At 43.4% G+C, this 16,587-nt stretch overlaps 1 protein-coding gene across 1 annotated transcript in view; it reads right to left on the reverse strand.

Annotated features, from left to right (window-relative positions):
• Positions 1-14,449, reverse strand: part of LOC111975037 (citron rho-interacting kinase-like) — a 46,435-nt gene extending 31,986 nt beyond the window's left edge. The window contains exons 1-13 of the mRNA XM_024003195.1: positions 14,306-14,449; positions 12,532-12,651; positions 8,555-8,725; positions 8,378-8,431; positions 8,114-8,167; positions 7,450-7,590; positions 3,724-3,849; positions 3,178-3,273; positions 2,831-2,947; positions 2,434-2,543; positions 2,149-2,323; positions 1,446-1,643; positions 1,269-1,322 (exon numbers count right to left, since the gene is read on the reverse strand). Of these exons, the coding sequence (XP_023858963.1) occupies positions 1,269-1,322; positions 1,446-1,643; positions 2,149-2,323; positions 2,434-2,543; positions 2,831-2,947; positions 3,178-3,273; positions 3,724-3,849; positions 7,450-7,590; positions 8,114-8,167; positions 8,378-8,431; positions 8,555-8,725; positions 12,532-12,651; positions 14,306-14,449 (1,560 nt within the window). The remainder of the gene's footprint in view (positions 1-1,268; positions 1,323-1,445; positions 1,644-2,148; positions 2,324-2,433; positions 2,544-2,830; positions 2,948-3,177; positions 3,274-3,723; positions 3,850-7,449; positions 7,591-8,113; positions 8,168-8,377; positions 8,432-8,554; positions 8,726-12,531; positions 12,652-14,305) is intronic.
• Between the last annotated feature and the right edge of the window lie 2,138 nt (positions 14,450-16,587).

Below are 16,587 nucleotides of genomic sequence, written 5' to 3' on the forward strand. Positions count from 1 at the left end.
TTTCAGCATACTAAGGCACCCATTTTGCAATTACAGATAAATATCCAAGCAAACTTTTTTCTCTCAGACAGCCTTCATGTCTTTGTCAAGGCTGAGCAGGGAGCTGAATAATCAATTCATCAGCACCATTCGGTCCTCTTAATCAGCCAGGATAATAGTACAGACTGTATGCAAATGAGGGTTAGAGGCTGCTGAAGCTCAGTTAGAGAGTTAGATGTTATTCCTCTCTCTGGGGAGGCTGGCTGCTGTGTACCATGCAGGACTACAGGGCAGTGGAGAGAAGTGAACAAAGCTTTTCTGTTTGTAAATCATCTCTCTCTCCTGTTTCTACTGAGCCAGTCATCCCAACCATTCCCTCTAGGGCTGGGGGCTGACAGAAGAGGGAATGGGAGGTCAACAGCGGGACTGATGCGCTGGGATCTGTCTATCAGCAATGTTCTCGCCCCATCCTACTGTGTAGACACGCCACACACACCACACACACCACCACACCCTAGAGCAAGACAAGTTTGTGGTGCTGTAGTCTCCTTCATATACACAGAAACACAGTACAGTACAGTCCACTAGCAGCACCCAGGGTAGATAAACACTGGTGCTAACCTCAGAATGTTTGATTCATTACAGTAATTTTAATTACAGTGAGTTTGGTTAGAATTCAGTACCCTCTACAAATGAGTAAACAAAACCTAGCTAATTACCAACAACAGCCAAAGGACCCAGACCTTTACCTCCAGTCTTGTTACATAACATTATATGTTGTTGATACACTACTACCCCATGTCAATGCAACCTTACCCATGTTTCATTTCTGTTGTTTTTGAATGGTGGACGGCTGCCAGAAGTACTGTGTTATTAATAATGTAAATAGAAAAAATGGTGCCATACACAAAAATAAACATGGGGAGCCAGGCAAGAAGCTAGGCACAATTTGTTTCTGAACTTGGGTGTGATTGCCTGAATACCGGCTAGCTGAATCTAGGGAGAATGCTCTTTCCCAACAGTTTGCGAGTGGGAGGATCTCAAAAGTAGGGCAAAGGGATACAGAGAGACCATTATGTATTACCCACAATGAGTCCCAGCAGTGATTCAAACAATGTGACTTTAAATGTTTTTAAATCCCCTACCACAACACAATAACCTCATCTTCTCAGGGTTAGTCTTCACATGTTCACCGACAAAGAGATAGGAAAAATATATGGGTATACATTTTTCATAACATCAACCTTAATACAAGACTAATTGAAAACAGAGAGAGAGAGGTGGCATACCGCACAGCTGTCTCTGAGGGCATCATACTTGCGCTGGATCTCGTCTCGGTGGGCCTACCAGACAGATAGAGAGAGGGACAGGTTTGGTGGCTGTACTACAGTACTTCATCATAGCATAGTAATAACTGGAGTAATAACAATAAACTGTTACAGTATGTATGTCCCTCTTGCACTCACTCTAAGAACACAGATTTCCTCCTCAGCCTCAGCGGTGGTGTCCTCGAGCTCTGACTTGGCCTGCTGCAGCTGACTCTCCAGGGATTGGCGTGCTGCTTGTAGCCCACTGATCTGAGAAACCCTCTCCTGCAACGACAGAGTCAGCTCCGTCACCTGACGCTTGATCTCCAGCTTCTGCTCCTCATGCTCAAGGCCCATCTAACGACATGACGGACACACAGAGAGAAGGGAGAGACAAAAAGGGGTCAGGGAGAGGAAGGAGAGAGTCAGAGAGATGAGTCACCCAGAGGAATGAGAGAGTCAGAGAGACGAGTCAAGCAGTGAAGGAAAGAGTCAGAGAGATGAGTCATCCAGAGGAATTCTAGAGTCAGAGAGTAGAGTCATCCAGAGGAATTCTAGAGTCAGAGAGTAGAGTCATCCAGAGGAAGGAGAGAGTCAGAGAGGTGAGTCACCCAGAGGGATGAGATAATCAGAGAGATGCTGATCTGGCAAAACAACTACCGACATTTCACGCTACATGACCCCTCTATCTGGCATCTCTCTCTGCCAACCCCCCGACAGCTCTCCTGGCTCCTTCCCTATTTTCCTCATCCTCTTCTTACCTGCACTCCACCCTCCTCCTTCCGGTGACCCTAACCGTAATGTCCTCTCCTTCCTTCTCTGCCCTCCTCACCTCCCCTTCTCCTCCTCCTTCTCTTCTCACCTCTCTCAGCCTGTTCTCCAGCTCCAGCACTCGACTCTTGTTGCTTTGCTCCTGCTGACTCATCTTCTCCAGGTGCTCTTCCAGCTTGGCGTTCTGGGCCTCTAGCTTCCCAGCCTGGGACTCCAGGTAGAACTTCTGCTGTCTCAGCTCCGAGATCATCTCCTCCTGGGCTTTCCTGTCAGGCCCAGACAGATAAACAAACACGCAGCACAGTCAGTATCACTGTGTGGCGAATCCTCCTAACTAATTAACCAACTAACTAACTAACTAGTCCACAACACTCACATGTTCTTCTGGGTGTAGATGCTGCTGTTGGCTGCCAGTTTGTTGGCCTCAGATAGCTCAGCAATCCTCTGCTCCAGGCTGGCCATCTTTGAGTCCATGGCATTTATGGTCTGGGATGGACAGAAGAGTCAAGTTTCAACACACATTTACATGCAGCCTCAACATGTCTGACAATTTGCAGTACATTCATAATGTTACCTAATTTATAAACATGCTCACTACTATTGTCAAAACAATACATGTACAGTACATGTCCAATATATGACAGTTGCCTTGCAACAGGTTCTTGCAAGTTTGAAATTAACCAAGTCAGTGTGATTAATATGAAAAATAAACCAATTCAGTGTAATGTGAAAATCGGCCTGGCCACATCCTAACTAGGCTGGCCAGCTCTTACCGCCTTCTGCTCACTGATGATGCTGCACTTCTCCTGGACCTCCTCCTCATACTTGCTCTGACTGGATTCCAGCATCTCCTTATCTGCCATGCCTGCCTTCATCTGGTTCTCCAGAACCTGGTTAATATAAGAGAGAGATACAACACAATATCAACCAGGCTACAGCTCAGGATCAAGGCCCAGTTAGAGTTTTCGTGACCAAGGGACCTGCCCAGGAAAAACTCTGGGCCCTAGTTAAAGCCGACAACGTACCCTAACAGTGTGAATACACCAGTAGTCCTTAATATGATACTCTCCTGAATGGGTGTGCTAAACAGGAGAGAGACGTTGAGGCTCTGAAGCTCTACCTTTATCTTCTCTTCATAAAGCATCTCCTTCTGCTCCAGGTGGGTCTCCACGCGTTGGGCTGTGGACTGGCTCTCACGCAGACTCTCCTCCAGGTCCTATAACAAACAAACACGTTAGAGTACATTGTTTATTCAGCCTTTTCAAGTTAGAACACAACGCCATGATATTATGCAGTAGAGCAAGGATAAAATGTACACAAAAAAATCTCAGGCAAAATAAAAAATGATCTGTGTTCACAATCTGTCACTTTTGGGTCTGAGACAGAGAGAAACCACGTTATGAATGGCCCCCAGGGAGTGAAGGCTGAATCCTAATGTGAGATCATCACTGATGTCAATGGGAGATGCTTGAAAATTACACTTACGAACGCAGATCTCAAGTTGGGATTTGGCGCAGACTGAATAATAAGGTGTATGAGCAGTGATCACACATATGTACTGGAGTGCTTGTGTGATAATCACTCTGATGGAGAGTAATCCTCCAAAGAAGGGCAACGTTGTGAGGGCCAGAGGGGGGCTGAGGGCCCCTCTTTCCCCTCCCCTTACCATGATTTGATCCGTCATCTGCTGGATCTGCTGGGCCTTGCTCTGCATGTCCTCCTTCAGCTTACTCTCCCTGCGCTCAACTATCTCCAGCCTCTTCACTTGGTTCTCCAGGGTCCTCCTGCCATCCTGCACACAAACACACACACACACCACTCAGGCTAGAGAAAGTCTGCTGCCACCAGTAAAAGTGAGTTTATCCAGCTCTCTTTTTTCAATGAGTCATTTCTTTGTTGTTGTAGTTGTGGTCTGATCAGTCAGTACTAAGGTTGGTATGGTGACCACATTACCGCCACACCCGCGGTCACCAGTCATGATGGCAGTCAAATTCCATGTGACCGTCTAGTCACGGTAATTAGGCTTCTCCATGCTCTGATGCTGCTGATGGTCATTAGTAGCCTACCAAACTTGCTAACTGCCTGGTACTCAGCACTCTATTGTCCCTCTAATTACTCTGACATCAATGCAAATGTAATCCAAAATCTAATCAAACACTTCATGAGAGCCCATGAGCTAATGTTGCGCAACATTTCTATAGGCTACACAATTGCATTAGAAAACAAGAGTGATYGCCTCTATTAAAAAGAGGAGGCTACAATCAACTTTCTATAGGCTAGGCCTACTATATTTATTTCTCAACTTTCCTAACATTAAGCACATTGCTTCTCTTTAAAACAGGAGTATAGCCTACTTGGCTGGCATGAAAATTAACCATGGGAAAAGCATCCTCCATTCGTTATTTAAGTGCATAGATGACATGTATTTTTTTCTTCCCCTGTATCTAGACAGGTGCATAATAATGGTCCATTCTAAATCAAAACACATTTCACACATATATTATTTAGTATATGTAACAACACGATTACATCAAGAATAGTGTGATGGGTGACAATTCTAGCCTAACACTTGTGAATGATATATTATCACTTGTGAATGATGCCCAGCTTAACTTCTTATGGCTGAAGGGGCAGTATTGAGTAGCTTGGATGAAAGGTGCACAGAGGTGCCCAGAGTAAACGGCCTGCTCCTATGTCATAGTTGCTAATATATGCATATTATTATTAGTATTGGATAGAAAACACTGAAGTTTCTAAAACTGTTTGAATTGTGTCTGTGAGTATAACAGAACTCATATGGCAGGCAAAAACCTGAGAAGTTACACTTTCTGTTTGGATTTTTTCTAGGGGTGGCAGATTTTCAACCAAGCTCTCATTGAAATCACAGCGAGATATGGATGAGTTTTCACTTCCTACGGCTTCCACTAGATGTCAACAGTCAATAGAACTTTGTCTGATGACTCTAATGTGAAGGGGGGCCGAAGGAGACAGGAATGAGTAATCACTGCCATGAGGTGCCCACGCATTGAACTGGCGCGTTCACGTGAGAGGGAGCTCCGTTCCATCGGTCAACTGAAGTCAATGTAATTCTCCGGTTGGAACGTTATTCAAGATGTATGTTAACAACATTCTAAAGATTGATTCAGTACATCGTTTGACATGTTTCTACTGACTGTTACGGAACTTTTGGACATTTCGTCACGTTATAATGGACGCGCTTTGTGACTTTGGTTAGCGCGTTTGGTAAACAATTACAAAGTAGCTAATTGGACATAAATAACGGACATTATCGAACAAATCAAGCATTTATTGTGGACCTGGGATTCCTAGGACTGCATTCTGATGAAGTTCATCAAAGGTAAGGAAACATTTATCATGTATTTTCTGGTTTCTGTTGAGTCCAATTTGGACTAATTTGGCTAATTTGGCTAATTGTTCGGCTAATTTGGKTATTGTTCTGAGCTCCGTCTCAGATTATTGCATGGTTTATTTTTCCGGAAAGTTTTTTTGAAATCTGACACAGCGGTTGCATTAAGGAGAGGTATATCTATAATTCCATGTGTATAACTTTTATTATCATCTACATTTATGATGAGTATTTAATGTTGAAACGATATGGCTATGCAAAATCACTTTATGTTTTTGGAACTAGTGAATGTAACGCGCCAATGTAAACTCAGATTTTTTGATATAAATATCAACTTTATCAAACAAAACATGCATGTATTGTGTAACATGAAGTCCTATGAGTGTCATCTGATGAAGATAATCAAAGGTTAGTGATTKATRTTATCTCTATTTCTGCTTTTTGTGAAAGCTATCMTTCGCTGGAAAAATGGCTGTGCTTATTSTGGTTTTGTGGTGACCTAACATAATCGTTTGTAGTGCTTTCGCTGAAAAGCATATTTTAAATCGGACACTTTGGTGGGATTAACAACAAGATTACCTTTAAAAGGATATAAGACACATGAATGTCTGAGGAATTTTAATTAGGAGATTTCTGTTGTTTGAATTTGGCGCCCTGCACTGTCACTGGCTGTTGTCATATCATCCCGGTGACGGGATTGCAGCCATAAGAAGTTTTAAGGCAAKCAGTGCATGCTTTTTTTGCAACTTTTTCAAATCATAGTTGCACAGCTCATGTAGCCTAGCCCAAGCTAAACGTGCTCTTCTGTTGTGTCAGGCTCATTGCTTAAAACAGGTTTTTTAATGCTAGTGGTTGTATTAATTTGGGATTTATCGCATCCCACAACTGTCCCAGACTGTTTGGAATATTTATTTTCCCACAAAATAGAATACGTCGACTTTTGTACTATGGGTGATAGTAGATTGACATAGGCTAGTGCTTTTGCTGTTCGTTAGGCCTACTCATCTTGTTGACTGACAAAAAGTAAATGTGGGCAGTTCGTCCAATATCTTCAATATGCACCTCGGAATTGCACAAGGAAGCACGCAGTTGCGTCCCGGATGTGTCTGTCTTCACTTGTAGCTCACGTGACTGAAAGCCATGTGAGTGAGAGGTGCCTCCGCACACAGCCGGGAGAAGGGAATTATAATTATTATATTCAGCCCAAGGGCACAACGACCACTGGCAGCAAATGCATAGATTTTTTAGGGGGATTATGGCCACACAAAGGGGATGCAGCCGGGAAATTCGAGGCATTATCAAGTGCTTGTCAAATTGTGAATGAAAGACTGATGAATGGTGTCTGTGCAAAAAAAGAAACCAGAGCTCATGCCTTTCATGCGACTTTTTAAAATTCATCATTAGAGTGGCATCATGCAGCCTTAGAATGTATTAAAAATCAAAACATATAGCCCAACATTTGTATCACAACTAAATTTACATAAATAACTATGAAAAATGCATATAGGATTACCTGTTTTTTTTGTTAACCGCTCAACACATAATAGCTGTGGAGAAAATATCCTTTTTATTTCATTCAGCGTTGTTCTATTGTATTATTCATACTATAAAGTAATATCAAATAATTCCACGGAATTCTAAGCAAATCTTGTCTGCTAAATGAACTAGTGTAGCACACAGCCACATAGCATAGCCAGATCAGGGCCTAACATAAGGACAACGCAGAGTACGCTATTATGTTCTTCTGAAATAGACTGCATTTTATTCATATCATGTTTCTTTAGACCTATCTAAAATAAATAAMGGATTTATTGTGAWGGTGTAGGCTATATTACATGGATTTATTAGACTTTTTAAAATGTAGATGTTCCAAAGGTCTGCATCAGTGGCTTGTAGGCTATGCATGAAAGCCAGGAGATGCTAAATGTGTGTATGCTAATTAACGGTCAATTGGCAGTTATTTGCTAGACAATCACTGGCTGACAAAATGTCATGACTGCCACAGCCCTAGTCAGTACTGCATACCTCTGTCTCTCTTAGGCGTCTCCGGAGGCTGTCACTGGAGTCCTCTTTGGTCTGAAGCCTCTCCAGCTCATGCTCCATGCGCTCCTTAGCCACCCTGATACTATGGAGGAGATCTGTGGTCTCACTGCTCGCCTTCACTGCCTGTGTTATGGGCCGGGAACAACAAACACTTTCTGTCACCTATCTTACATTTACATAACTTTAAACTGTCATATTTTAAGCTCTGCAGGCTTTATTGGTAGTTGCATGCATGAATAGCCTAGAATACTGGGTGAAAATGTGATTGATTGTGCCTCTAAAATATGTGCCCATACAGCCTGGAGAATTCCATTAGGAAATGGCTTTAGAGTTATTTTGAAAATGTCTTCATTTAATGTATTCATCGCTATAAAACATATTACATAGAGAAACCAACATTGTCTGAAAAATATTTTGATAGCTGGCAATTAAGCAGAAACTGACAAATTATGATTTTTAGATACAGTTGATTTATTCTCAGGCCACAATTCAACATCTGCTTTACAGGACAATGGAGGAGTTGACACACATCATTAGCAAGAGAGAGAGGACTTTCACATGTCTGTGTGTGATGAGCATCTATTCTTCCCTTAAAGCATATGCTGAATATGAATTATCCATGAAGTTTTCAACAAAAATATTCTACCTTGGCAAGCTTATCTTGGAGATCCTCAATTTTCACTTGCTGTTCAGCATTGGTCTGAAACAGAGAAATAGAGAGAAAAACAACATTTTAAGCTAAATATTTCACAGTCCATATGAGTTCAGTCCCAAACCATCTTCATGGTTTCATTCATGATGGGATAATTTGTCTCCCAACCACTGAACATTACTTTAAGGAACATATACTGTATGACCATCCATGGCGTCAACAGGATATCAACATGAGCCAATAGGATCGAAGTTGTACCTTCTCCAGCTTTGACAGAAGCTCCTCTGTATCAGTTTTTCCTTGCTCCTTGGCCTGTGTGAAAATAACCAGAAAATGAGTTAAACCTCCTGCTTTCAAAGCCAACACATGCCTTTCAAGTTCTCTGAATGTGGGTCAGAGTCAAGAGATCAATATCAGAGTGAATAGTTACAGCACCTTCTGCATCCTCTGTTGACAGTCTGCTGCTTTCCTCTTCAGCTCTTCGCTGGTCTGACGGGACTCCTTCAGCTCCGACTCATACAGGTCGCTACGACGACGGGCCGCAGACAGGTCCTCCTCCAGCTGCCTGATGGCCACACGCATCTCCTCCAGCTGGGCATGGTACTCCTGCAGAGGGATGAGAGAGGAACGAGGGATGAGAGAGAGGGATGGAGGAGTGCAGAGGTGAAAGATATACGGAAAAGGATAAATTACAAAAAAGTGAATAGAAAGGAACAAATGGAAAGCATCCCAGAAAGAGATTAGATTGGCAGACATGAGAGAGGGAGTGATGGGGCGGAGTGGATTGCACTAGCCAAAGTCATTTAGTGTCCTTGTCCTCTAAGGGTCTAATGATGATTAGATACGGCTAGCAGCCTTCATTTCCACCTCGTGGCCGAGTCACGGGGCATGCAGCAGTCCTGATTATCAGGCTGGTTAGGACTAGCAGAGGCTAATGGAAAGTAGCATGATCCCGGTGCCTGGGGAGGGTGAGAGTACCCTGACAATGGAACATGACAGGTGCAGAAGATAGCATCAGCAGCACCAGCCAGCACCTCGTCAGTCCCTTTTCAATTAAAAGTGCTCCTCCTGTTTCCATTCATTCAAACCCTTCTAAGTGCCTGAAGCGTGTCTCCAAGGACGTCCGCCTGTCATCTACAGTAAGTGACAGGAAGACACCTCATGAGTCATGAAACATAGTAACACACATTTTATTAAATGTTGCACCATCTAATTTAGTGTGCATTAAATGAAAGACAAAATAATGTCATATTCAGCACAATTTAAGTTTGGACCTCCTTTATAACGTTAATAAGATACAAAAAGCGTTTGGTATTTAAGTGAATGATGATTGATAAAGGTTAAATATACATATATTTTTTAAATTGTCATTGTCTATTACAGTTCATTACATATCCTAGGTATTGAGGAAGAAAAAGGCAAACAGTAAATTAAATGTATAATCGGAATGTTAATTGAACGTTTTCACATTAGCAATATTTGCATCAACTGAAAAAACCTGACACCACAGGGACCTCTCATTTAATCTCTTTGAAGAATAAAAGAAAATATGTATTTCAAGTGGGAAAAGACTTTGCGGTGTTTCGCCAGCGGGCTGACTCAGAGCCCTAGTTCCTCATTGTCACCAGTCCACCAGGTCCTTGACTGGATCACAGAAACTCTCAGGCAGCCCTAAACATAAGTCAGCAGGAGAACTGAACTAGGCCAGGGCTTAAGCACAGAGCTGAGTGGTACCCATGGAGAAGGATGGAGTGAGCCAGGGGCAGGATGGAAGGGATCAGATTAGAGAGCGGCAGAGAAAGAGAGGGAATACGGGGTGAATACAATAGGTTGGTGCATGCCAGAAGAGCTGATTCATAGTTTTCATGTGAATATACTCAATACACTCACACACGCACACACATACACACACATGCGCAAACACACGCACACACACACACGTGCACACACACACAGAGAGTGCCTCCCTATCGCTCTGACCGACACACTCCCGCTGGGAGCTTCAAACACAGTAGGTGTAGCCCTGACAGGGAGAGTGACAGTTCTACTGTAACCTCTTAGGATGGGGAGACTAATCCATGGTCCTGGGGAAAAAAACACAACCCCTTTGCCTATACCTCTTCCCACTGCCTTACAGAACAGATTTATCCTTCCTTTCAGTCATCTTTAGACAGGTTTGTCTGTGCCAAAGGTACATTTGCTGACAAAGTAGTTAAATAAAGCTTACTTTAGGTAGGTACTAGAACTGAATTAAACCTACCTATCCACAAATACAACACTGAGAGGTAGAACACTTGTCTTATCCCAGTTAGAGTCTGTCAGCATGTGTGCTGTGTATGTATTCAGTGAAAGGGATCTCTCTTCCAATGAGCCTAGCATTTTGTTCTCACTGGTTCACAGAATTACACAATTTCCGTGTACTGACTGTCTTGCCATGGATTTCTCTTTCTCCTGTCACTGAAAAGCTTTTCATCTCTCATATCCCCAATCGTCTATGTTTGTTGAGCCAACACAACATAAATTGTGCATGAATTTGTATAAGTTACAGACTCATAAAACAGCGTGTGGGAGAGAGACACTGTTCAGGACAAGACCTTATGCAGCATACAGTTGGGTCAAAATCAAGCAGGAAAGCACTTTTGAAAATATCATCTAGCATGACTCATTCTCATGCATGACAATAACTTTAACTAGAAGTGGGTCAATCATTTCCATTGCTAATTTCCAGGTTTGCATTAATAATAATAATGATTATAATAATATATGCCATTTAGCTGACACTTTTATCCAAAGTGACTTTTATGTATGGGTGGACCCGGGAATTGAACCCACTATCCATTGTAAGCTCTACCAACTTAGCAGACCGGTGCGCTGTATCAGTGAGCGGTAAGTATACCATCCATGGACGACCATGGATTGGCTGTAAAGACTACAGAGCAGTGTAAATGACAGTGAAGGGGTTAACAACAACACTCTAGTTCCCATAATGTAAGATCCAAGGCCCCTATCGCCTCATCACGACAGCCTGCCCACTGCATCAGCAGCACTGCACACTCTCCACTTCTAGGTATGGATGAGTCACATTGCCATGGCAACCATCGCACTATAGAGCTTGTGCCTGGTAACCAATGCCAGCAACTGCTAAGGGGAACAGGTTGTTTTTCTATTACCTTTTTTGGATTCTGCTCTGTGGTTTGGAGGGAAGGGGTGGGCATATATTTTATTCTGTTTGCTGTTCTCTACTGTCAACCTCTCAATATCCTAATTCTCAAACCTTCACCGAATCAGATCATTGTTTATGTGCGCACACACACACACACACAGACACTCTATTTGGATAATGGTTGTCTCAGCGTAAATCTGTCCTTCCTCTACATTACTCTGTTGATCAGCAGAGTTCAGGAGACACTGCATCACTCCTGAGAGTAGCGATGGATAGATACACAGGAGACACCTTGAAGTACTGCGGCGCTGAGCTATGCAGAGGCATGCTACTATCAGAGAGATGTCCACTGAGCCTTTTTCATGGTCAGGACAGGTCAAATGCATGAGAGTGCATTTGGGTTCATGTCCACTGTTAGAACAGCATACTGCAGACTGCTAGGAAAGGCTCAATGTTGATACTCACTGAAGGTAATCTCTACTATTACTTCTATTGCTATCAGACTTCTATTATGTGGCACTCAAGCCTTGTTATAGTTTTCAGCCTTACTCTGATTATCCTTATTCGATAAAGGCAATGAAACCACAGTATTAACATGAATTCATCTGAATAGGGTTCCAGCAGTCAGGAATCCTGAGCCAGTCTGTTTAATAGTCCACTGACTCCACCTGCACAGGGAGCACTGAGCACGGAGCACGGAGCAGGGACCAGCGAGCAGAGAGCAGGGAGCAGAGAGCATCCCTGTGGTCCCGTGTGGCTCAGTTGGTAGAACATGGCGCTTGCAACGCCAGGGTTGTGGGTTCATTCCCCACGGGGGGACCAGGATGAATATGTATGAACTTTCCAATTTGTAAGTCGCTCTGGATAAGAGTGTCTGCTAAATGACTTAAATGTAAATGTAAGCACAGAGAAGAGAGCAGGAAGCAGAAAGTAGGAAGCATGGACTAGAAGGCAGGGCGATGGGAGCAGTGGGGAGGCCTCAACACCCTCTTCCTCTGTAATTAACATGGGTGTAGCAGGAGTAGCACTCAACTCACACACCACAGGGTGGGTCAGGTTTGTGGGTCAGGTCAACCCACAAATGTACATCCCTCCACAGCACTCTGGATAGAAGCTAGAAGGATAGAAGGATCAGCTTACCATCCCCAAATCTTAACATTATAGTTTAGGGGCAACTTTGTGCAACTCCCTCCACAACCCACAAACCCTGCCAGACCTCTGTTGCCCCACAGGAGGGGCTCTCCTCTACCTGTTCTTTAATCTCCTGCAGCTTGTTGCTCTGCTCCCGGATGCCGTGGAGGAGCTGCAGTGCCTTGTCGTCTTCCTGGGAAACCTCCATACGGGCCTGCTCCAGACTAAGCTTCAGACTCTGAAACACACACATGCAGTGCATTCGGAAAGTATTCAGACCCCTTTACTTTTTCACATTTTGTTACGTTACAGCCTTATTTTAAAATGTATTAAATCATTTTTTTTAAACTCATCAATCTACACACAATACCCCATTGTGACAAAGCAAAAACAGGTTTTTAGACATTTATGCAAATGTATATATTTTTTTATGGAAATATTACATTTACATAATTATTCAGACCCTTTACTCAGTATTTTGTTGAAGCACCTTTGGCAGTGATTAAAGCCTACTAGTCTTCTTTGGTATGATGCTACAAGCTTGGCACACCTGTATTTGGGGAGTTTCTCCCATTCTTCTCTGCAGATCTTCTCAAGCTCTGTCAGGATGAACGTGGAGCGTCGCTGCACAGCTATTTTCATGGTCTCTCCAGAGATGTTCGATCAAGTTCAAGTCCGGGCTCTGGCTGGGCCACTCAAGGACATTCAGAGACTTGTCCCCAAGCCAACCCTGCGTTGTCTTGGCTGTGTGCTTAGGGTTGTTGTTCTGTTGGAAGGTGAACCTTTGCCCCAGTCTGGGGTCCTGGGCACTCTGGAGCTGGTTTTCATTAAATATCTCTCTGTACTTTGCTCTCTTCATCTTTCCCTCGATCCTGACTAGTCTCCCAGTCCCTGACACTGAAAAATATCCCCACAGCATGATGCTGCCACCACCATGCTTCACCATAGGGATGGTGCCAGGTTTCCTCCAGACATGATGCATAGCATTCAGGCCAAAGAGTTCAATCTTGGTTTCATCAGACCAGAGAATCTTGTTTCTCATGGTCAGTGTCCTTTAGGTGGCTTTTGGCAAACTCCAAGCGGGCTGTCATGTGCCTTTTACTGAGGAGTAGCTTCCATCTCTACCATAAAGGCCTGATTGGTGGAGTGTTGTAGAGATGTGGAATGTTCTCCCATCTCCACAGAGGAACTCTGGAGCTCTGTCAGAGTGACCACCGGGTTCTTGGTCACCTCACTGACCAAGGCCCTTCTCCCCCGACTGCTCAGTTTGGCCAGGTGGCCAGGTCTAGAAAGAGTCTTGGTGGTTCCATACTTCTTCCATTTAAGAATGATGGAGATCACTGTGTTATTGGGGACCTTCAATGTTGCAGAAATTGTTTAGTTTACCTCGACACAATCCTGTCTCGGAGTGCTACAGACAAATCATATACAATCAATTGAATTTACCACAGGTGACTCCAATCAAGTTGTAGAAACATCTCAAGGATGATCACTGGAAACAGGATGCACCTGAGCTCAATTTCGAGTCTCATAGCAAAAGGTCTGAATACTTACGTAAATAAGGTATTTCTGCTTTTTATTTTTAATAAATATGCTAACATTTCTAAAAACCTGTTTTCACTTTGTCATTATGGGGTATTGTGTGTAGATTGATGAGGGGGGAAAAGTATGTAATCCATTTTAGAATAAGTTTGTAATGTAACAAAATGGAGAAAAAGGGAAGAGGTCTTAATACTTTCCGAATGCACTGTATACAGTAAAACGCCCCTTGGCCACACACACACACACACACACACACACACACACACACACACACACACACACACACACACACACACACACACACACACACACACACACACACACACACACACATATTTTGGGCCACTCACGTTGCACTCGGTGATGTAGGTAGCCAGGTCTTGCTCCAGGATGGTTCTCTGTGTCTCTGAGGCTTTCAGCTCCACATCCTTCTGCTGCAGCACTGACTCCAGATCAGACATCTTACTCTGGACTAAAGAGATCTCCTGTTCCATCTGAATACAACAACATGGAGGACGTTACCACGACAGCTTAATTTGTCCATTTCAGCATTAGTTCATTTTCCCAATGTCAATTGAACTCTTGCAGGTGACCGAAACGTTATATTACCGTAAGAAACATATTTTTTTCTGTATAGATGAATCATTGCTGCTGGACTTCACAGGATAACACATAAAAGACAACAGAACATTTAAGTCCATTATGTAAAATAAATCACCATTGCCAAACCTCCTTTGAACCAAGCCCACAATAAAGAAATGGTGAGGTAAAAGCTGAAGCTATAGGAAGTTATTTCTGCCCCACCTAAGCTAAGCTGCTCATCTCAGTTTGCATGTGTGGTTTAAGAGATGAGCCAGTAGGGTGATGGATGGATGCAATTAAAGAAGCCATTAGAGCCCGTGAGGAGCACTGAGAGTCACATAGGCAGAGCCGCCAACCGAGACAGATACACAATCACAATGCATACCGGGTTATATAGAACACATACAGTACAGGAGTACCACTGACACAGTCACAACATTACACACAGAAAAGGGTTATGGTATAGAGTCACAGCATTGAGTAGCCACAAAGGGCACAACAGAAATGTAAAGTGACAACACAGAGTACAGTACATCACATAACAACAGCTCAGCCTCAAAGCAGAGAACCATCAGTCAGTCACAGGACATGAACCGTGTCATGTTAACACAGATTAGTACAGAATCATGGAGCACATAAAACTAACAGAAAACAAATAGGTACAGCACATGGCACAGAACTGATAGACAAACACAGAGTAACTTCACAGACCTAAGAGTACCTGTGACATGTGTCTTGTATCTCTCAATGTCCTCTGCATTTAGTGTATAAGAGTTTGTTTCAAGGGAGCAGGACAGGTCTTATCTAGAGAGCTGAGGGTTGTAGCCACTAATCTGCAGGGGGGAAAAAGAGCGTGGGAGAGAGACAAATGGCAGTACACACTCTATAGGCTATACACAATCTCTCCTGAAAGCTGTGGGGCTGACTCAAACCATTAATTTACAGCTCTTATCTTTTCATGTCATACTGCTATACCAGACCAACTTTTACAGTTGTCAAATGGGAAATTATTATCTCCATTGAATCTATGTTCAATGTTGTAATAACATTACATACAGTGCATTTGGAAAGTATTCAGACCCCTTCCCTTTTTCCACATTTTGTTACGTTACAGCCTTATTCTAAAATGGATTAAATAAATGTTTTTACTCATCAATCTACACACAATACCCCATAATGACAAAGCAAAAACAGTTTTTTAGACATTTTTGTAAATGTATTAAAAATAAAAAACAGAAATACCTTATTTACATAAGTATTCAGACCTTTTTCTATGAGACTCGAAATTGAGCTCAGGTAAATCTTGTTTCCATTGATCATCCTTGAGATGTTTGATTGGTTCAACTGATTGGACATGATTTGGAAAGGCTAACACCTGTCTATATAAGGTCCCACGGTTGACAGTGTATGTCAGAGCAAAAACCAAGCCATGAGGTCGAAGGAATTGTCTGAAGAACTTAGAAACAGGATTATGTTAAGGCACAGATTTGGTGAAGGGTAGCAAAAAAATTCTGCAATATTGAAGGTCCTCGGGGTCTCCCGGGTGGTGCAGTGGTCTAGGGCACTGCATTGCAGCGCTAGCTGTGCCACCAGAGACTCTGGGTTCGCGCCCAGGCTCTGTCGCAGGCGGCCGCGACCGGGAGGTCCGTGGGGCGACGCACAATTGGCCTAGCGTCGTCTGTGTTAGGGAGGGTTTGGCCGGTAGGGATATCCTTGTCTCATCGCACACCAGTGACTCCTGTGGCGGGCCGGGCGCAGTGCGCGCTAACCGAGGAAGCCAGGTACACAGTGTTTCCTCCGACACATTGGTGCGGCTGGCTTCCGGGTTGGAGGCGRGCTGTGTTAAGAAGCAGTGCGGCTTGGTTGGGTTGTGTTTTGGAGGACGCATGGCTTTCGACCTTCGTCTCTCCCGAGCCCGTACGGGAGTTGTAGCGATGAGACAAGATAGTAATTACTGTCACGCCCTGGCCTTAGTTATCTTTGTTTTCTTAATTTTTTTAGTTAGGTCAGGGTGTGACATGGGGGATGTAGGTGTTTTTGTCATGTCTAG

The sequence above is a fragment of the Salvelinus sp. IW2-2015 genome, linkage group LG15 (assembly GCF_002910315.2).
Source record: "Salvelinus sp. IW2-2015 linkage group LG15, ASM291031v2, whole genome shotgun sequence".
NCBI classification, from domain to species: Eukaryota; Metazoa; Chordata; class Actinopteri; order Salmoniformes; family Salmonidae; genus Salvelinus; species Salvelinus sp. IW2-2015.